We start from the raw sequence: 22,457 nt of genomic DNA, 5'->3' as shown, positions 1-22,457 counted from the left end.
ATTCACTCCATAGCCTCCATCCGCCCACCTTCCACTTCACACAGCCCCGTCCCATGCACTGTGTGATTTTTCCCCCCCCCCCCCCTTCCACGTGGAAAAGTGATTACCTCATACCCATTCTGGTTCTATGTCCATGATGTGGCCTCCTCCATAGTCGTTGTCGTCATCATCGTTGTGTGCTGTGCAACGTTCCCTCTAGTTTGTAATGACCAGTGTGCAAAAATCCTGTGCTGTGCAATGTTTTGCCCAGTGACAAAACATAATTTCTCAAATAAAAATAGTATAAATAAGCCAGTTCTAAAATCTGCAGATAAATCGTCGCAAACTCCATGCTGTCAACACGTCAGAAACTGCAAAAGGAAATCTGATTGTGTACAATCGTGAAATATACTTAACATGCTGATGAGGTAGAGGGTGACAATCTTTTGTGCACAGTTTAAGTTCCTGTGTATGCACGCACTCCTTACAGGGAATATTGGTGCCATGTCTGATGACGTAGGTGATCATGATCTTTCAGTGACCATGAGTGTTCTAGGCAAATATTTCTACAGTAGTGATTTGCCATTGCCTTCTTCTGGGTAGTGTCTTTACAAGATGGGTGACCCTGGCCATTATCAATACTCTTCAGAGATTGCCTGCGTGGTGACAGTGGTTGTATAACCAGGACTCGTGATGGGCACCAGCTGCTCGTATGACTGTCCACCACCTGCTCCCGTGGCTTCACGTGACCCTGTACGGTTTCTAAGCAGGTGCTACACCTTGCCCAAGGGTGACCTGCAGGCTAGTGGAGGGAAGGAGAGCCTTACACCTCATATGGTGAGACGCATCTCCACCCTGCCACTCTTCCTCCATATTAGGCAACCAAATGTGGATTGGTGCTTTTTTTGCAGAATGTATCCATTTGTGTGAACAAGTGACATTCATCTTCCTTTCATTTGCTTCTTTCCTGCTTCTAATCTTTAGCTTCCAACAAAGTTTCAAAAACTCAGTGTAAGTTTCAAGCTCAGCAGTGAGATTTTTGTTATTGACGTGCAGGTATCCACAGGTGCCGGCACAACACATTGTTTTTTTGACTGAAGTCAATGCTGTCCTTTGATTGTCCCATTAACTTCAGTAAAATTTGGATGTTTCAAATATTTTTCCTTTGGCTCAATTCATCAACCAAGGTGCCTAACTGAGCTAGTCCCATTTGCCTGTATTTTGCCCAGGCTAGTTCTTCCTATCTGTGACCTGTCCGAATGTCTTTTACACATTGTAACTGTGTTGTAACCGACTACTTGCATTTAATTTTTATTTGGAAAGCAGTCAACTGTAGATGCTGCAAATCCGAAATAAAAAGAGCTTGCTGTAAATATTCAGCAGATGTGAAGGGAGAAACAGGAGTAACGTTTCATCTGGAGATCCTGCTGCTGTGTGTTTCCAGCCTGACCATCCAGACCATGCTCTCTTTTCACTACTACCGTTGGGCAGGAGTCTTGTGTCCCAACCACTGAGGTCAGGAACAGTTATCACCCCTCAACCATCAGGTCCCACACCACCATGTTCAGGAACAGTTATCACCCCTCAACCATCAGGTCCCACGCCACCAGGTTCAGGAACAGTTATCACCCCTCAACCATCAGGTCCCACGCCACCAGGTTCAGGAACAGTTATCACCCCTCAACCATCAGGTCCCACACCACCAGGTTCAGGAACAGTTATCACCCCTCAACCATCAGGTCCCACACCACCAGGTTCAGGAACAGCTATTACCCCTCAACCATCAGGTCCCACACCACCAGGTTCAGGAACAGTTATCACCCCTCAACCATCAGGCCCCACACCACCAGGTTCAGGAACAGTTATTACCTCTCAACCATCAGGTCCCACACCACCAGGTTCAGGAACAGTTATCACCCCTCAACCATCAGGCCCCACACCACCAGGTTCAGAAACAGTTATCACCCCTCAAACATCAGGTCCCACACCACCAGGTTCAGGAACAGTTATCACCCCTCAACCATCAGGTTTGTGAACTGCACTCAACTCAACACTGAACTGATTCCATAACCTACAGACTCACTTTCAAGGACTCAACAAGACATGTTCTCAGTGTTATTTTATTTAGTTTGTCATCTTTTGCACATTGCTTGCTTGTTAGTTTTTGGTTACATATAGTTTCTTCATTATATTCCACTGTATTTCTTTTTATGCAAATTCTGTTACATTTTTAACATTCCTGTAAATGCCTGCAAGAAGATAACTCTTAAGATAGAATGTACATACTTTGATAATAAATTTACTTTGAACATTATCTGTTTCAAAGCAGATTTTATTTTTCTCCTTTGATTTCATTGATTTTGTTCTGTTTCCACTCCTCCTGGAGATTTTGTTCCTCCTTAGCCCTGACAGTTCTTTCATACAGCACCAACGCTGTCATTACATTTCCTGTGGTCTCCACCCTATCACAGACCTCCTACTTTCATCCGTCCACTCCATTTGCTCCATTACTTACTGTTTGTTTCACCTTTAACTTTTCGCTGTTCTGGTGTAAACAAGGATTTTGCAGGGGCGGTATGTGGTTTGCTGGCCTTGCAGAAATGCTGGATAAACATTAAACCACAGCTGGGTTAACAACACACACAAAATGCAGGTCAGGCAGCATCTATGGAAAAGAGTGAACAGTTTCAGCCTGAGAGCCTTCATCATAGTGTTTGTGGCACTACCAGTTACAGCTAATAAACTAACCACTGGACTCGAAGAGGGTGATGATATGAGAAATAATGAGAACATGTCGAGTGTATTGGTGTGATTTCCTGTTTTTCCCAGCTGCCAAAAACAAGAGGCTCTGGTTTTAAGATCAGAGGCGAGAGATCTGAAAGGGGCATGGTGGGCAGCTTCTTCACACGAGTGGTGATGTGTGTTTGGAATGAGCTGTTGGAAGTAGTGCTTGAGATGGGCATGTCCATTGTTCGTTAGCTGCCTGTGGCGTGTGACGTAGGCGATCGTGGTCTTTCCATAACCATGATTGTTCTTGGCAAGTTTTTCTTCTGGGCAGTGTCTTTACTAACGAAGAGTGCGCCCAGCCATTCTCAATACCCTTCAGAGATTCCCTGCCTGGCGACAGTGATCCCATAACCAGGACTTGTGAGATGCACCAGCTACTCATACGACTATCCACCACCTGTTCCCACGGCTTCACGTGACCCTGATGGGGGGGGGGGGGCAGGGGTGGCACTAAGCAGGTGCCAAATCTTGACACCTTGCCCGGGGTGACCTGCAGGCTAGTGGAGGGAGGGAGCACCCTACACCTCCTTTGGTAGACGTGCATCTCCGCCCTGCCGCTGCACATTAGTGACATTTAACAGCCATCTGGATTAGCACATGGATAGAGGTTTAGAGGGCTGTGGGCCAGACCCAGGCAGCACCTGCATCACGTTTAATATCACCGGCATACATTGTGAAATGTGTCGCTTTGTGGCTGCAGTACATTGCAATACATAATAGTAAAAGCTATAAATCACAGTAAGAAGTACGTATATGTAATACCCTGGTGTAAGACCATGTTTATTTTATTAATAGTTATGCTGTTGTGTATTTTTCTGCAGATTTTCTTTAATTACATTATATAATCGAGTATTTCATTTTTGCTGTTTAAAATTTTTAAAAAAGTGATTCAGTTAGGCTTGTTGAATTAACCAATAGGATTTGTCTTGTTTACGTTTTTTTTCTGAGAGCAAGGGAAAAAGAACGCAGGGAATTATTTTTTTTTAAAGAATGCAGGATTGAAGTAGGAGAAAGAAAAATGGAAACAGATATCAGACAAAGCAGAAGAATGTAGTGGGACGCTCACAGAACCCATTCGGAAGGACAGATACCACTGTCGGAAAGTCCTCATGCAGACAATGGTCTCATGGAGAATGTACGGATAACTTCTAGTTAGCTAGTTAGCACACAACATTACAGGAAGTCGGTTGCCTTTTCCTTGGACGTGGCATGGATAGTTATGTTTCGTTGGGACAGGATCTTCAGTGCGAAACCATTCAGTATTGTGAGTAAATGAAGTGAAGCAAACTGGATTGATTACGCACCATTGAGCTCCAACAAATTACGTGCATGATATAGACTATTATTTACATAAGTATGATGGACCTTTTCTTTATTTTGTATTATATAGTATTGTGTTTATTGTAGTTTAAAAAAAATTGTCAATACAATTCTGGTGTAAGCTTATGCTGGTGTTAGTTAAATTGTTGCTTGCTGGCGAACAATAAATTTGCGTGTGTAAATTTGCGTTTGTCAGTACAGTATTCATAAAGTAACAGTGCTGCTTTCCCTTAACGGAATATTCAAACTTTTATGTGTTGTGTTTACCTGAATCCTATTTACCCTACACGGGTTTATTTATTGGAAAAGGCCTCATCATTATTCCCCATGCGTCGTTGAGTTATGTTGCTGCAGTAATAGCTAACTCATTACAAGCCTAAGGAAAGAGGGCTAAAAAAAGAAAATTAAACTAAATAAGTCGTGCAAAAAGAGAGAAAAAAGTACTGAGGAAGAGTTCATGGTTTCAATGTCCATTCACAAATCTGACAGCAGAGGGGAAGAAACTGTTCCTAAAATGTTGCGTGTGTGTCTTCAGGCTGCTGTACCACCTCCCTGATGGACGTTGGGCGGTACAAAGAGGTTGGACCGAAGGGCTTGTTTCAGTGCTGTATGACTCTGTCTGACTCCATATAACTTTTTGTTTCTTTACAGAGTAGAAATGACACATCGGTTCCGGAAAGATCTAGTGAAAAGCAGCATGGAGAAGACCCTCACCATGCGAAAGCTCCAGCAGAGATTAAAAGAGCAGTACGTATAGTAATCCTCTCCAGACACTGATTCTCTGCTTATGTTCTCTCATTTCCAACACCATTCTTTTTGAGCAACACACACAAAATGCTGAGGAACTCAGCATCTATGGAGGGGAATGAGCAATCGATGTTTCGGGCTGAGACCCTTCATCGGCTGGAAAGGAAGGGGGCAGAAGCTGGAATAAGAAGGTGGAGGGGTGGGGAAGGATTACGAGCTGGCTGGTGATAGGTGAGACCAGGTGAGGGGGAAGGTGGGTGGACGGGGGAGAGGGGATGAGGTGAGGAGCTGGGTGGTGATAGGTGAGACCAGGTGAGGGGGAAGTTGGGTGAGTGGGGAAGGAGGGGATGAGGTGAGGAGCTGGCTGGTGATGGGTGAGACCAGGTGAGGGGGAAGGTGGGTGGACGGGGGAGAGGGGATGAGGTGAGGAGCTGGCTGGTGATAGGTGAGACCAGGTGAGGGGGAAGGTGGGTGGACGGGGGAGAGGGGATGAGGTGAGGAGCTGGGTGGTGATAGGTGAGACCAGGTGAGGGGGAAGGTGGGTGGATGGGGGAGGGGGGATGAGGTGAGGAGCTGGCAGGTGATAGGTGAGACCAGGTGAGGGGGAAGGTGGGTGGACGGGGGAGAGGGGATGAGGTGAGGAGCTGGCTGGTGATAGGTGAGACCAGGTGAGGGGGAAGGTGGGTGGACGGGGGAGAGGGGATGAGGTGAGGAGCTGGGTGGTGGTATGTGAGACCAGGTGAGGGGGAAGGTGGGTGGATGGGGGAGAGGGGATGAGGTGAGGAGCTGGCAGGTGATAGGTGGAAGGGGTAAAGGGCTGAAGAAGAAGGAATCTGCCAGGAGGAGAGAGTGGCCTGTGGGAGAAAGGGAAGGAGGAGGGGACCCAGAGGGGAGTGATGGGCAGATGAGAAGAAGAGAATGGGTGAGGAGGGAAATATGAGAATGGGTGAGGGGGAAACATGAATGGAGAACAGAAAGAGAGAAGGGTGGGGGTGAGGGAGGAGAAATTACCAGAAGTTAGAGAAATCAGCATTCATGCTGTTAGGTTGGAGGTTACCTCACAGAATATGAGGTGTTGCTTCTCCTACCTGAGAGTGACCTTATCATGACCACAGAGAAGGCCGTGGACCTACACAGGAATGGGTAGCCCCTGGGACATCCTGCTTTTTGTTGCTCGATAAATCGGGCCCCATTTTGTTGGATCTCAGTGATGTAGAGGAGACCCCACTGGGAGCACAAGATTCAATAGATGACCCTGACTGACTTTCACGTGAAGTGTTGCCTCTCCTGGAAGGACTTTCTGGGCCCTGAATGTTGGTGAGGGAGGAGACGTAGGGCAGGTGTAGCACTTGTCACACTTGCATTTCAGGCCAAAACCCTTCATTCGAATCGGTATGCAGAATGAAGTACAGTTACAGAGGGAGTGCAGTGCAGGTAAACCATAAGGTGCAAGGTCATAATGAGGTGGATTGTGAGGTCAGGAGTCCATCCTAGACCAGGCACCATTACAGCGGGGTGGAAACTGTTGTTGAGCCTGGTGGGACGTGCTTTCAGGTGTTTGTAACTTCTACCTGATGGAAGAGGGGAGAAGAGAGAATGCCTGGCGTGTGTTGGGTATTTGATGGTGCTGGCTGTTTTACCGGGGCAGTGAGAAGGATGGGAGGCTCAGCAAATAAAGTATCCAATGCATTTCAGTGTCATTGTCCCAAGTCGGGAGAGATGGATGAGAACCAAGTTTAATTTCTGACTGCTTGTAGAGCAGTTTGTCAACTATCCATTAAAGTCATTTGCAAAACTTTATATATTTTTTTCTTGATGGGGTCAGGGGAGGGAACTGACTGCAATCCTAACGTTAGCTGTCTCATCCGGGCACAGTGGAAGTGGTACACTTGGGAGGAAGATGGCAGAGATTCCTGTTCCACATCCTGTCCCGTGAGTTTCCAGAAGGTAAAAGAGTCTGTGAGCTGGAACGGAAATCACTGGATTGGGTTAGCCTGTGAGAACACCCAGGATGTGGCTGAAATGCTCAGGGGGCGAGAGCATTGACCTGAACACAGTCAAGGTTTAAAAGACAAATTCTACAGGGATGTAGCAAAGGAAGTTGAATAGTTTGAGTGACGTCGCTGTTGTCATGGCACAGGCACGACATCAGACTGCTTTCAATGTAATTGAATGCTGGCCAGGACCTTGCTCTTCACAGGACGTAGGTGCAGAATTAGGCCATTTGGCCTATCAAGTTTATTTCACTATTCCATCATGGCTGATATATTTTCTCTCTCAACCCCATTCTCCGGCCTTCTCCCCATAACCTTTGATGCTCTGACTAATCAAGAACCCATCAACCTCTACTTTAAATACACTCAATGACTTGGCCTCCACAGCTGTCTGTGGCAATGAATTCCACAGATTCACCACCTTCTGGCTAAAGAAATTCCCGTCTCTGTCCTAAATGGATGTGCCTCTAATCTGAGGTTGTGTCCTTTGGTTCTAGACTCCCCTAGCTGGACACGTCCACTCTATCTGGGCTTTTCAGTATTTGGTGGGTTAGGTACTGAGATTGGATGTCCTGTGTGCCGCCAAGTGGATGGGTACATCCCAAAACGAGAGTCACATTCACACACTTCCTGAGATCTCAGAGTGGCACAGCAGTGCAGCCAACGACCTGGATAAAATTCAACCCCTGTCCGTAAACAGTTCGTGCGTTCTCTCTGTGACCACGTGGGCTTCCTCCTACATTCCAAAGCTGTACTGGTTTGGGTGAGTGAGCTGTGGGCATGCTGTGTTGGCACTGAAAGCATGGTGACACTTGCGGGCTGCCCCCACCATAGCCTTGGACCGTGTTGGTCGTTGATGCAGACGATGCACTTCACTGTATGTTTCGATGTATAGCTGACGGATTAGGATCATCTTTAAAATCTCCTTAAACTGGATATACTCAGTCTGCTTTATTTGTAGGTTCCAGACTGCGATGGGTGGGACACCATCCTGGGCAGAGAGGAAGGTTAAAAACAAAAGAAAGGAGAAGGAAGACTCAGCCGAAGGTAATTTGTTATTAGATGGAAACAGACTGGTCTCTTTCCTATCTCTGTGCAGCCAAGAAAACCAACAAAACTTTGTCTGTAACATTACCGAAGCTGCTGGCTCGAATTGAACTGAAATGGTTCCAGAGTGAATGCTGTGTGAGTTATGCACTGGAATAGAATTATGGAGCTTCAAAGGTTTGTATCCAGTAAGACAATTGAACTACATGCTAGAACCCAATCTGAGTGTGCAGTCGAATGAGAGGGATCTGGGAGTAAGTGGCAGGCTGTTATTTATTTATTGGTAGTGGTTATGTATAGAATAACATCCTAGCAGTGAGTTACAGGGTGGAATGTAATGAAAGAACGTGGAACTACAGCTCAGCACAGACCCTTCGGCCCACAGTGTTGTGGCAACCCTTTAACATACTCTGCGATCAATCTAGCCCTTCAATCCTCAATAGCCTTATATTTTTCTATCATTCATGCACCTGTCTAAGGATTTCTGAAATATCCCTAATGTGTTTGGAGTATTGTGTAATGTAACTTGGAATATTGTGAGCAGATTTGGCGGAAGGAGGCGCTGAAACTAGAGAGGGTTCAAAGGAGGTTCACAAAAATGATTCCAGGTTTGAACGTTTGGTGGCTCTGGGCCTGCACTGGAGTTCAGAAGGATGAGGGATGAACTCATTGAAATCTATCGAATGGTGAAAGGCCTTGATAGAGTGGATGTGGAGAGGATGTTTCCTGTGGTGGGAAAGTGTGAGACCAGAGGACACAGCCTCTGAATAGAGGGACATCCTTTTAGAACAGAGGAAGAATTTCTTTTGCCAGAGAGTGGTGAATCCGTGGAATTCATTAACAGAAGCAGCTGTGGAGGCCAAGTCTTTATGTAAATTTAAGGCAGAGGTTGATAGGTTCTTGATTGGTCAGGGCATGAAGAGTTAGGGGAGAAGGCAGGAAATTGAGGCTGAGAGGAAAAGTAGACAGAACATAGAATAATACAGCACAGTACAGGCCCTTTGGCCCACAATGTTGTGCCGACCCTTAAACCTTACCTCCCATATAACCCCCCCACCTTAAATTCCTCCATATACCTGTCTAGTAGTCTCTTAAATTTCACTAATGTATCTGCCTCCACCACCTACTCAGGCAGTGCATTCCATGCACCAACCACTGAGTAAAAAACCTTCCTCTAATATCCCCCTTGAACTTCCCACCCCTTACCTTAAAGCCATGTCCTCTTGTATTGAGCAGTGGTGCCCTGGGGAAGAGGTGCTGGCTGTCCACTCTATCTATTCCTCTTAATATCTTGTATACCTCTATCATGTCTCCTCTCATCCTCCTTCTCTCCAAAGAGTAAAGCCCTAGCTCCCTTAATCTCTGATCATAATGCATACTCTCTAAACCAGGCAGCATCCTGGTAAACCTCCTCTGTACCCTTTCCAATGCTTCCACATCCTTCCTATAGTGAGGTGACCAGAACGGGACACAGTACTCCAAGTGTGGCCTAACCAGAGTTTTGTAGAGCTGCATCATTACCTCGCGACTCTTAAACTCTATCCCTCGCCTTATGAAAGCTAACACCCCATAAGCTTTCTTAACTACCCTAACTACCTGTGAGGCAACTTTCAGGGATCTGTGGACATGTACCCCCAGATCCCTCTGCTCCTCCACACTACCAAGTATCCTGCCATTTACTTTGTACTCTGCCTTGGAGTTTGTCCTTCCAAAGTGTACCACCTCACATTTCTCAGGGTTGAACTCCATCTGCCACTTCTCAGCCCACTTCTGCATCCTATCAATGTCTCTGTAATCTTCAACAATCCTTTACACTATCCACAACACCACCAACCTTTGTGTCGTCTGCAAACTTGCCAACCCACCCTTCTACCCCCACATCCAGGTTGTTAATAAAAATCAGGAAAAGTAGAGGTCCCAGAACCGGTCCTTGTGGGACACCACTAGTCACAACCCTCCAATCCGAATGTACTCCCTCCACCATGACCCTCTGCTTTCTGCAGGCAAGCCAACTCTGAATCCACCTGACCAAACATCCCTGGATCCCATGCCTTTCTGCTTTCTGAATAAGCCTACTGTGTGGAACCTTGTCAAATGCCTTACTAAAATCCATATAGATCACATCCACTGCACTACCCTCATCTATATGCCTGGTCACCACCTCAAAGAACTCTATCAGGCTTGATCAGCCATGATGAAATGGCAGAGCAGACTGGATGGGCCAGGTGACCTGATCCTGCTCCTACAGTAAAGATATTTACCCCCACCTTGGAAGTTTTCATGTTTTATTGTTTTACAACATTGAATCACCGTGGATTCAACTTACCTTTTTTTGACACTGATCAATAGAAAAATATTCTTTTGTGTCAGTGAAAACAGATCTCTACAAAGTGATCTAAATTAGTTACATATATAAAACACAAAATAATTGATTGTGTAAGTATTCACCTCCTTTAATATGACACATGAAGTCATCACTGGTGCAGCCAATTGGTTTCAGAAGTCACATAATCAGTTAAATAGAGATTACCTGTGTGCAGTCAACGTGTTTCAATTGATTGTAGTAAAACTACACCTGTATCTGGGAGGTCCAGCTACTGGTGAGTCAGTATCCTGGCAAACACCACACCATGAAGACAAGGGAACACTCCAAGCAACTCTGCAAAAAGGTTATTGAAAAGCACAAATCAGGAAATGGATACAGGAAAATTTCCAAGTCACTGAATATGCTTTGGAGCACAGTTAAGTCAATAAAGTATGACTGTGACTAACATCAAGAAGAGGAAAGAATATGGCACTGATGTAAATCTGCCTAGAGTAGGCTGTCCTCAAAAACAGAATGAACATGTAAGAAGGGGGCTAGTGAGGGAGGTCACCTCAACAACTCTGGAGGAGTTACAAGCTTCAGTGGCTGAGATGGGACAGACTGCGTGTACAACAACTGTTGTCCAGGTGCTTCACCAGTTGCAGCTTTATGGGAGAGTGGCAAGAGAAAGCCACTGTTGGGGGAGGGGAACTGACGTTAAGTCTCGGCTTGAATTTGCCGGAAGGCATATGGGAGACTCTGAAGTCAGCTGAAAGAAGGTTCCATGGTCTGAGGAAACCAAAATTGAGCGTTCATCATCAAAAACAACATGAAGCATGGTGGTGGCTGCATCAGGCTGTGGGGATGCTTCACTACAGCAGGCCCTGAAAGGCTTGTGAAGGTAGAGGGTAAAGTGAATGCAGCAAAATACAGGGAAATCCTGAAGGAAAACCTGATGCAGTCCGCAAGAGAATTGAGACTTCGGAGATTTGTTTTCCAGCAAGTTTAAAGCCAAAACTACACAGGAATGGCTTAAAAACAACAAAATTAATGTCCTGGAGTGGCCAAGTCTGAGTCCAGACCTCAATCCAATTGAGAATTTTGTGGCTGGACTTGAAAAGGGGTGTTCTCTCATGATTCCCATGCAATCTGACAGAGCTTGAGCAGTTTTGTAAAGAAAAATGGGGGAAAATTGCAGTGTCCAGATGATAGAGACCGAGCCGTACAAACTCAAGGCTGTGATTGCTGCAAAAGGTGCGTCTATTAAATACTGACCTTGGAAGGCAGTGAGTAATTATACAGTCAATTATTTTGTGTTTAATAATTGTAATAAATGTAGACCAATTTGTTGAAATTTGTTTTCACTTTGACACAAAAGGGTATTTCATGTTGATCAGTGTCAAAAAAGCCAAATTAAATCCAATGTGATCTAATGTTGTAAACTTCCAAGAGGGGGGTGAATACTTTTTATAGGCACTGTATGTCTTATGGCCCTGTGTATCTGCCTTAACCACCACCCTAGTGGGGTGTTCTGTGTTCCTTCAATTCTCTTTGTAGCTCTGACATCTCCCCCCCCCCCCCCCCCCCATATACACTCTCCTCCAAATTGTGCCCTCCCGCATTAGTCATTTCAAACCTAGGACAAAGTCTCTGGTTGTCCACTCTATCTATGCTTCACTTCATCTTCTATCAAATTGCCTCTTAACCTCTTTTAAAACTCCTCTGTATCCTCTCTGAAGCCTCCACATCCTTCCTATAATGAGGTGACCAGGACCAGGTACAATATTCCATGTAGATGGATTCGGTGTAGGTAATAGATTAGACTAGCAGATGCCTGGGAGTGGTTTACAGGCTGTAATCTAAATAAAACGCTTGGGTGCTTTTATACTGAATAATTTAAGGCATCCGTTAGTCTTGTGAGACCATGGATCTGCGCCTGGAAAGTCTGAGTGTCCTCTCCAGGGCGCAGGCCTGGGCAGTTGCCCATGCAGCAAGTCTCCCCTCTCCGATGTTGTCCAAGGGAAGGGCAAGGGCCGATACAGCTTGGCACCAGTGTCGTCACAAAGCACTGTGTGGTTAAGTGCCTTGCTCAAAGACACAACATGCTGCCTTGGCAGGGGCTCGAACTCATGATCTTCAGGTCGCTAGTCGCATGCCTTAACCACTTGGCCACGTGCCCACACATACTGAATAATGATTTTTCAATTTATTGAGATTGTCAAGGTCGAGGGTAAAATGAAGGCAGCAAAATATAGGGAAATCCTGGAGGAAAACCTGATGCAGTCTGCGAGAGAACTGTGACTTGGGAGAAGATTTGAGACCCTTCTGGCCCTTTGAGACGTGCAGCCCAGCAATCCCCCAGTTAATCCTAGCTGAATCACGGGACAATTTACAATGATCAATTAACCTACCAACTAGTAGATCTTTGGATTGTGGGAGGAAACTAGAGCATCTGGAGGAAATCCATGCAGTTCACAGGGAGAATGTACAAACTCCTTCAAGGGAGTGGCAGGAAATGAACCCAGGTTGCTGGTACTGGTGCTAACCATTACGATACCATGCCACCAGCGTGCTTCAGGGTGGAGTTTGGTGGTTCGTTCTGTGGGTTTAGGTCCAGAAGGTCAAATTGCTGGGAGAGAATCACAGGATGGAATCTAATGGAGGTTTTTTTGTCTTGGATTCTGACTGCTAGTGAAGCTTTTGGTGTACTGGCCTTCATAAATCAGAACAATCAGAGTTGTGATGTTACTCTGAAGTTGCATAAAACATTGGTGAGGCCTAAGTTGGGGTATTATAGACAATAGGTGCAGGAGTAGGCCATTTGGCCCTTCGAGCCAGCACCGCCATTCACTATGATCATGGCTGATCATCCACAATCAGTATCCAGCTCCTGCCTTATCCCCATAACCTTTGATTCCGCTATCTTTAAGAGCTCTATCCATCTCTTTCTTGAAAGCATCCAGAGACTTAGCCTCCACAGCCTTCTGGGGCAGAGTATTGTGTGCAGGTCTGGTCACCTACCTACAGGAAAGATATCAATAAGATCGAAAGAGTGCAGAGAAAAATTATAAGGATGTTGCCAAAACTTGACCTGATTTACAGGGAAAGATTGAATAAGTTAGGTCTTTATTCCGTAGAGCACAGCAGAATCAGGGGAGATTTGATACAGGGTATACAAAATTACGAGGGGTATAGATAGGGCAAATGCAAGCCAGCTTGTTCCACTGAGGTGGGTGAGACTAGAACTAGAGGTCATGGTTAAGTGTGAAATACTTAAGGGGAACCTGAGGGAGATCACCTTCACTTAGAGGGTGGTGAGACTGGAACGAGTGAAAGTGGTGGATGCAGAGTCGATTTCAATGTTTTGAGAGAGATTTGTATAAGTATGTGGGTGGGAGGGTGTGGGACGAAGCAGAATAACAGATCAGTGACTAGGTGGGCAGAAGGAACTGTCTATGCTGTTGTGCCCTATCATTCCAAGTTTGATGGAAGTATTGGAGTGGAGACATCTTAAACTGGTGGTTCAAATGAATGGCCCTATATGTTTTGTGATATACCCACTGAATTATACATTCTTATCCTTTAGAAAGTGATGATGACGATGACTTGCTACGAAAAACTGGCAACTTTGTATCTGCCTCCTCTGCTCTTCCCAAGGATATATTACAGGTGAGACTGACAGGCCTGTGGAACAGATCTGTCTGTGTCTGATGAGGAGAGATGGGAATTTTGTATTTGAGGCACTGCTGCTCATTTGAGAGGTCAGAACCTGCACCACTGTGGTTCTCCCACTCCTCACAGCCCCTGAACTTTGTACTTCTCAGCTGGGTAAGTACCGGTGTTTAGGCCATGAGACATAGAAGCAGATTTAGGTCATTTGACCCGTCAAGTCTGCTCCGCCATTCCTTAACAGAGGTGTTTCGGGGCTCTGGGCCTGTACTAGCTGGAGTTTAGAAGAATGGGGGCGGGGTGTGGTGAAATCTCATTGAAATACATTGAAAGGGCTAAATTGGGTGGACATGGAGAAGATGTTTTTCTATACTGGGAGAGTCTTGGACCAGAGGGCACAGTCTCAGAATACAAGGACGTTAGATTCACAGAAAAGTTATGCATAGAAACAGGCCTTTTGGCCCATTTAGTCCATGCCCAATCATTTAGACTCCCTGCTTCCATCGACCTCCACCGGAACCAGACCCCTCCATACCCATACCATCCATGAACCTATCCAAACTTCTCTTGAACATTGAAATTGAGCTTGCGTGCATCACTTGCGCTAGCAGCTCGTTCCACATTCTCACAATCTTCTGAGTGAGGAAGTTTCCCCTCATGTTCCCCTAAAACTTTTAACCTATCATCCTTAACCTATAACCTTGAGTTGTAGTCCCACCCAACCTTAAGGCCAATTTATACTTCTGCATCGAATCTACACCGTAGGTACGGTGTAGCTGTGTAGCCGCGTACCCTACACCATAGCGTGACACGCACCTCCCCAAAAATGTAACTACGCGTTGCAGTGACGCAGCCTGCGACAACTGTGATTGGTCAGCTTGGTAGCATCGCATTTCTGGTTGCTGCGGCTTGTCAAACCGTCAAATCTACCTCCTGACATCCAAAAATATTTGAAATGCATTTCTTCGTCCATGTCTCTCAGAAAGTTCACCCTCCTTGTGCCTCAATCCGTTAATGGTTGTACACACCATCTCCTCCGATGTCTTCTCTCTTTTCTGCATTGCAGTAATTTCAATAAAAGTAACTCTTGTTCAACATTTATTAGCTCCAACTCCAACGTGATGCGCTCAGTTTCAGTCGCCACTGTTTGAAGTACACAAAGAAACTCAACACAGTGGCATAGAAACCCCACCGCCAACTAGCGTTTTGGCGGTGAATTGCAGAGCAACGTAGACACACCAACGCACAAGTATAAATGCTCACAACAGCGTAGGCTACGGCGTAGAGCCTATGCAGAAGAATAAATCAGCCTTTAGTGGAAAAAGCCTGCTTGTATTTACCCTATCTATACGTCTCATAATTTTGTTTACCTCTATCAAATCTCACCTCAATTTCCCACATTCCAAGGAATCAATTCCTAACCTATTCAATCTTATAAACTCAGATCCTCCAGTCCCGGCAACATCCTTGTAAATTTTCTCTGTACTCTTTCAATCTTATTTACATCTTTCCTGTAGGTAAGTGGCCAAAACTGCACACAATACTCCGAATTAATTCTCACCAACATCTTGCACAACTTCAACATAACATCCCAGCTCCTGTACTCAGTACTTTGATCTATGAAGGCCAATGTGTCAAAAACTTTCTTTATGACCCTGTTTACCTGTGACTCCACTTTCAATAAATTATGGATCTGTATATCCAGATCTGTTTGTTCTACCACACTCCTCAGTGCCCTGCCATTCACTGTGTAAGACCTACCCTGGTCTGTCCTACCCAAGTACAACACATCTCACTTATCTGCATTAACCTCCATCTGCAGTTTTCAGCCCATTTCTCCAGCTGATGCAGATCCCTGTGCAAGCCATGATAGCCTTCCTTGCTGTTCACTACACCACCAATCTTGGTGTCATCTGCAAATTTGCTGATCCAGTTGATATAGATGACAAACAACAGACTCAGCACCATTCCCTGTGGCACTCCACTAGTCACTGGCCTCCAGTCAGAGAGGCAGCCATCTAGTACCACTCTCTGGCTTCTTCCACAAAACCAAAGTCTAATCCAATTTACTACCTCATCCTGAATGTTGAGCGACTGAACCTTCTTGACCAGCCTCCCATGCAGGACCTTGTCAAATGCCTTACTGAAGTCCACCTAGACAACATCCACTGCCTTGCCTTCATCCACTTCTAGAGTATCTTCCTCGAATAACTCTATAATATTAGTTAGACACAACCAATAGTCCATGTCTATCCAAGTACCTATAGTTTCGATCCCTTAGAATGCCTTCCAGTAACTTTCCCACAACTGAGGTCAGGCTCACCGGCCTATAATTTCCTGGCTTATTCTTGGGAGCCTTTAAAGCTAGAGATGAGGAGGAATTTCTTTTGCCACGGGGTGAATCTATGGAATTTACTGGCTGTGGAGGCCAAGTCACTGGGTATATTTAATGTGGAGACTGATAGGTTCTTAATTAGTAAAGGTGTCAAAGGTTATGGGGGGAAGACAGAATGGGTTTGGGAAAGACGATAAACGATAATCTGAGGAGAAATTTCTTTAGCCAGAGAGTGGTGAATCTGTGGAATTCTTTGCCATAGGCAGCTGTGGAGGCCAAGTCTTTATATTTAAGGCAAAGGTTGATGGATTATTATCAGTCGGGGCATGAAGGGATATGATGAGAAGGCAGGAGATTGGGGCTGAGAAGGAAATTGGATCAGCCACGATGAAATGGAGGAGCAGACTCGATGGGTCAAAGGCCACATTCTGCTCCTAGTCTCATAGCCTCATAAAAATAGTAATAAATAATATTGAGAACATGAATTGTGGAGACCTCGAGAGTGAGTGTAGGCGTTGAATCAGTTCAGTGCTGTGAGTGAAGTTATCCACTCTGTTTCAGGAGCCTGATGGTTGAACGGCAATAACTATTCCTGAACCTGATGGGGTGAGACCTGAGGCTCCTGTTTCTCCTTCCTGATGGCAGGGGTGAAAAGAGACTAAGGCCTGGAGTGTGGGGCTCCTTGATGATGGATGCTGTCTGACTTCCTGAGTTCCTTCAGCATTTTGTATGTGCTTCTCAACATTTCCAGCATCTGCAGAATCTCTTGTTGAACTGAGGATCCTTTCAGACAGCGTGCTACTGATTGTAACTTGCTACTTTTTTTTAGAAAGTCGCTGTGCGACTGGGTAGGTATCTGGAGTGTATTATCGCCTTTTCTCTCTCCCTGAGGGAGGAAGCACCCCGAGGTGTGAGGGCCACTCTCAGGCTTCAGCTGCACTGTACGTGCGTGAGAGCAGCCTTACCTGACAGCCCCTTGGGCTTCTACTCGTCCTCTTGGTGGTGAAGAACTTTGTCTGGGCTTGTTCACTTTCTGTGATGATGTTGTTGCCTTCAGTTAATTAAGTGTTTTGTCTCCACTTTAACTTTTCCAAATTCCATGTAGCAACACTCCGTCCCTTGTGGCTGTTGAGATTCCAAATATCGGGGGTAGGGGGGGAACCTAATGCCTCAGGATCCAGGGCACGCGTACCTCCTGTTTACTCAAACGGACCCGGGGCGCGCGTACCTCCTGTTTACTCAAACGGACCCGGGGCGCGGGTACTTCCGGTTTACTCAAACGGACCCGGGGCGCGCGTACCTCCTGTTTACTCAAACGGACCCGGGGCGCGCGTACCTCCTGTTTACTCAAACGGACCCGGGGCGCGCGTACCTCCTGTTTACTCAAACGGACCCGGGGCGCGCGTACCTCCGGTTTACTCAAACGGACCCGGGGCGCGGGTACTTCCTGTTTACTCAAACGGACCCGGGGCGCGGGTACTTCCTGTTTACTCAAACGGACCCGGGGCGCGGGTACTTCCGGTTTACTCAAACGGACCCGGGGCGCGGGTACTTCCGGTTTATTCAAACGGACCCGGGGCGCGGGTACTTCCGGTTTCCTCAAACGGACCCGGGGCGCGGGTACTTCCGGTTTCCTCAAACGGACCCGGGGCGCGGGTACTTCCGGTTTCCTCAAACGGACCCGGGCGCGGGTACTTCCGGTTTACTCAAACGGACCCGGGGCGTGGGTACCTCCTGTTTACTCAAACGGACCCGGGGCGCGCGTACCTCCTGTTTACTCAAACGGACCCGGGGCGCTCGTACTTCCTGTTTACTCAAACGTGGTCACTCTGAAGGTGTAGAGTTGGAAATTTTTTTATTGCAGCTTGATTCAGGTATGTGAATCTGTACTGAAAGATCACATTTGCAATTTTTAAACACAGGAGATTCTGCATTTGCTGGAAATGCAGAGTAACACACACAAAATGCTGGAGGAACTGAACAAGTCAGGCAACATCTATGGAAAGGAATAAACAGTTACCATTTCGGGCCGAATCAGTACTTCATCTGTACTGATAAAGGGTCTCAGACCAAAACATCAATTGTCTATTTATTCCCATATATGCTGCCCAGCCTGAGTTTCTCCAGCATTTTGGATATCCTGATGTAGGCAGGTGCCTTAATCAACAATTGTACTGTTTATATCAAAAAAACATTGGCTTGTTTGAAGGAAGTTGTTGCTCTGTTCTGATGGTTTGATTACTTCTCAAAAGATAAAGAAATGCACTGATGCCAACCATGCCAGGCCGTCCACCTGCAACTTAACAACAACACAGTTCCATCCTTTGGCTCAAGTAATACTCACTGCTGGGAATGACCAGGCTATCTCGCTCTTTCAGGTTTGTTTCTGAATCCTATCAGTGCATTAAATATCAAATCCACACATTTCATTCAAACTCTTTGCTTTATTTGATGTATTATTGTTGCCTTTCATAGTGTTATTGTTAAATATCAAATCCACACATTTCATTCAAACTCTTTGCTTTGTATGATGTATTATTGTTGCCTTTCATAGTACCAGGATTGTGAGGGAAGCTGTCGGCACATTGCTCTTCATAAATCAAGTATTGAGTACAGGAGATGGGATGTTACTTTGAAGTTGTAAAAGATGTCGGTGAGGCCTAATTTGGTGTATGGTGTGCAATTTTGGTCATCTACCTGCAGGAAAGATGTAAATAAGGTTGAAAGAGTACGGAGAAAATTTACAAGGCTGTTTCCGGGACTGGAGGACCTGAGCTTGAATAGGTTCAGACTTTATTTCTTGGAATGTAGAAGAATGAGGGGAGATATGATAGAGGTATACAAAATTATGAGGGGTATAGATAGGGTAAATGCAAGCAGGCTTTTCCCACTGAGGTTGGGTGAGACTACAACTTGAGTTCATGGGTTAAGGGTGCAAGATGAGAAGTTTAAGGGGAACATGAGGGGAAACATCTTCACTCAGAGGGTCGTGAGAGTGTGGAATGATCTGTCAGCACAATGATGCATGCGAGCTCGATTTCAACATTTAAGAGAAGTTTGGATAGATACATGGATGGCAGAGGTACAAAGGATATAGTCCTGGAGTATGTAGTTTAAATGATTTGGCCGCATTTACACAAATTTTATTGCCTCTGGGTGTGTATGACAGTAAATTAATCTGCATTGTAGTCTGCGTAAATGTGAATAAATCAGCGAGTGAGATTGCCCTGCCTCTCTATATCAAGGACTTGGAATGGTAGAGCTCTGCAGCACAGAAATAGGCCCTTCAGCCCATCTAGTCCATGCTGAACTATTAATCTGCATAGACCCATCAACCCAGACCTGGACCATAGCCCTCCCTAACCCCCTCCTGTCTATGTATTTATCCAAATTTGAAATTGAGTGGGCACCCATTATGCCAACTTTTCTGACAGCTCATTTGACTCTTGCACAAGTGGAACATCCACAAATGAGTGACACTGATGGGATAGTTCTTACAAAAGAGCCAATAAAGGGTCAAGAGGAGGTTCACAAAAATGATCCTGGGATATGTGCTGATCTCATTGCCAGGTGGTTTCTAACAGGCACACAATCAATCACCGATGATCTGCTAGAATCCAGTTTGAAAGGGCAACTCCCCAGAGTCAATAGAAATGAGACACAGTCTTTAACCAGCTTGTCAGATGTCGCAACATTGATTAAATTCCACAAGAAGCACATATTAATCAATTTACACCTTTGAGAGAAAATTTGCATTTATATAGTGCAACCTCGGAACATCCCAAAGTCTTTCTCAGCTGGTGAAGTAGCTTGTCAAGTGTAGTCAGGATCAAGAGTCAACTTTATACGTTTACGTGCATTAGGAATCTGCTGTGGTAACACCATTCAACAATGATAAAGAATAGAGTGTTATATAAAATATAAACTTGGAAGTAAAAGCACGGATGCAGAATTTGTACATTTAGGGTCGTAAAGAGAGCGTCTGGTGCACTGGCCTTCATAAATCTCAGTACTGAATACAGGAGTTGAGATGTTACTTTGAAATCGGGTCAGATGAAGTCTAACTTGTGAGCAGTTCTGCTCAGCTCCCTACAGGAAAGATGTAAATAAGATTGAAAGAGTGCAGAGAAAACTTACAAGGATGTTGCCAGGACCTGAGTTACAGGGAAAGGCTGAACAGGTTCCGACTTTATTCTCTGGAGTGTAAGAGAATGAGGGAGATTTGATAGAGGTGTTCAAATTCATGAGGGTATAGATAGGATAAATAAAAGCAAGCCCTTTCCACTGAGATGGAGTGAGAAGAGAACTACTAGTCATGGGTTAAAGATGAAAGGTGAAATATTAAAGGGAACCTGAGGTGGAACTTACTGACTCATAGTGTAGTGAGAATGTGAAATGAGCTCCCAGTGGAAGGGATGATCTGGGTTTGATTGTAACATTTAAGAGACGTTTGGATAGGTACTTGGATGGGAGGGATCTGGTTTGGGTGCAGTTTGATGGGACTAGGCATAATAATGGTTTGGCAAAGACCAGATGGGCTGAAGGGCCTATTTCAGTGCTTTAGTAGTGTCTATAATCAAAATGTGTCGACACTCAGCTAGCCGTGTTGTTGCTCACCAGGTTGATGGAAAGACGAACCCCAAAATTCAGAGCGTCTGCCTGCAGAGGTTTCCCGTGTTCAAAGCTCGGTTCAGTGCAGATGGTGAACAGGTTATCGCTACCACCAAACATGGCAAGATGTTCTATAAGTACGACATGATGGCTGGGGCAGTCATCCCACTCAGTGTCCGAGGTGAGAGTTTCCACTATTGTTTCCAGACCCTGAGAGAGTCTGGTTCCCCCGTGGAGAGCTCTTCCTTTTCTGAGCTTCATTTGTTAAATTCTGGTCCAGTGATTTATCAGATCCTGACCTAGAGCTGAAAGAAGTTAGCTTTATTTATCAAATGGCCATCAAGGTATACGGGGAAATGTGTCCTCTGTGGGAACTCAGATCAGTAAGGATTGTGCTGGGCAGCTTGCTAGTGTTGCTGTGCTTCCAGTGCCAACTTACTAACCCATATTTCTTTGGAAAATGGGAGGAAACTGGACCGTGCAAAGGAAACGCTTGTGGTCACGGAGAGAACGTGTAAACTGCATACAGACGGCAGTGGCAATGAACCCAGTTGTTGGCGCTATAATATTGGTACCCTAACTGCTGTGCTACGGTGTTGCCCCTTGCTGACTGCTACACTGTTGTGCCTTGTCCTCACCTGCATCCTCTTCACAGCCCATACTACAAATTAACCTGGTAACACGAGGAAGCTGGGGTCGATTACATAATTTCCTCATCAAACCATTGATATAAGTGATGCCTAACCCCAGTGCTGACCTGCAGGTGGACAATCATGATCTTTCCACACAATTAACTATTCTCTCTGTCCTGGATTGTAAGACATTGGAGCAGCATTAGGTCATTTAGCCCATCGAGTCTGCACTGCCATTCCATCATAACTGATTTATTGTCCCTCTTAACCCCATTCTCCTGCCTTCTCCCTGTAACCTTTGACACCTTTTCTCATCACGAACCCATCAATCTCCATTTTAAATATACTCAATGACTTGGCTTACACAGCTGCTGTGGCAATGAATTCCACAGATTCACCTCCCCCTGGCAAAAGAAATTCCTCATCTCTATTCTAAAGATTCAAGATTCAAAAGATTCAAAAAAACTTTATTGTCATTCTAACCATACATCAGCTCTGCAGGGCAGAATGAGACAGCGTTTCTCAGGAGCAGTGCAATCATAACATAACAAATGCAACACTAAATAATAAACGTAACAGTAAATAGTAAAACACAACAGCCACATGTCAGTAAAAAGCGATGTATCCTGAGGCTGTGCCCTCTGATCCTTCACTCTCCCATTATTGGAAGCATTCTGACTATTAACTAATCCTTATGTTGCCCCCAATGCTGTGTGCTCTATTTTACTTCTAGTAATTTCTTGTCTGATATCTTGTTGAAGGGTTTTAAAAGTCCAAATCCATGGCTTCATCTAGTTCACCTCTACCTGTCAAGCCTAGTATTCCTTAAAATATTGCGATTTTCCAAACATGATTTTGGTTTATTATGCATGCTGATTCTGCCAATTCCACTGTTGTTATCCACATGCTGTAATGATAAGATTCCAGCATTTTCCCCACTACTGACTAATCAGAATCAGGTTTATTATCACTGACGTGTTGTGAAATTTGTTGTTTTACAGCAGCTGTACATAAAAAAAAAAAAGACAATT

General features: G+C 45.3%; 1 protein-coding gene across 2 annotated transcripts in view; it reads left to right on the top strand.

Annotated features, from left to right (window-relative positions):
* Positions 1-22,457, top strand: part of utp18 (UTP18 small subunit processome component) — a 55,204-nt gene that overhangs the window by 4,808 nt on the left and 27,939 nt on the right. For both annotated transcript variants that reach the window (XM_072242711.1, XM_072242710.1), the window contains exons 3-7: positions 4,738-4,833; positions 7,789-7,874; positions 13,766-13,848; positions 18,436-18,561; positions 20,804-20,975. In XM_072242711.1, the coding sequence (XP_072098812.1) occupies positions 4,738-4,833; positions 7,789-7,874; positions 13,766-13,848; positions 18,436-18,561; positions 20,804-20,975 (563 nt within the window). The remainder of the gene's footprint in view (positions 1-4,737; positions 4,834-7,788; positions 7,875-13,765; positions 13,849-18,435; positions 18,562-20,803; positions 20,976-22,457) is intronic.

Source organism: Mobula birostris, chromosome 24 (assembly GCF_030028105.1).
Source record: "Mobula birostris isolate sMobBir1 chromosome 24, sMobBir1.hap1, whole genome shotgun sequence".
NCBI lineage: Eukaryota > Metazoa > Chordata > Chondrichthyes > Myliobatiformes > Myliobatidae > Mobula > Mobula birostris.
Note: the sequence above shows the minus strand (reverse complement) of the source record. Positions and strands in the feature narration are given on the sequence as shown.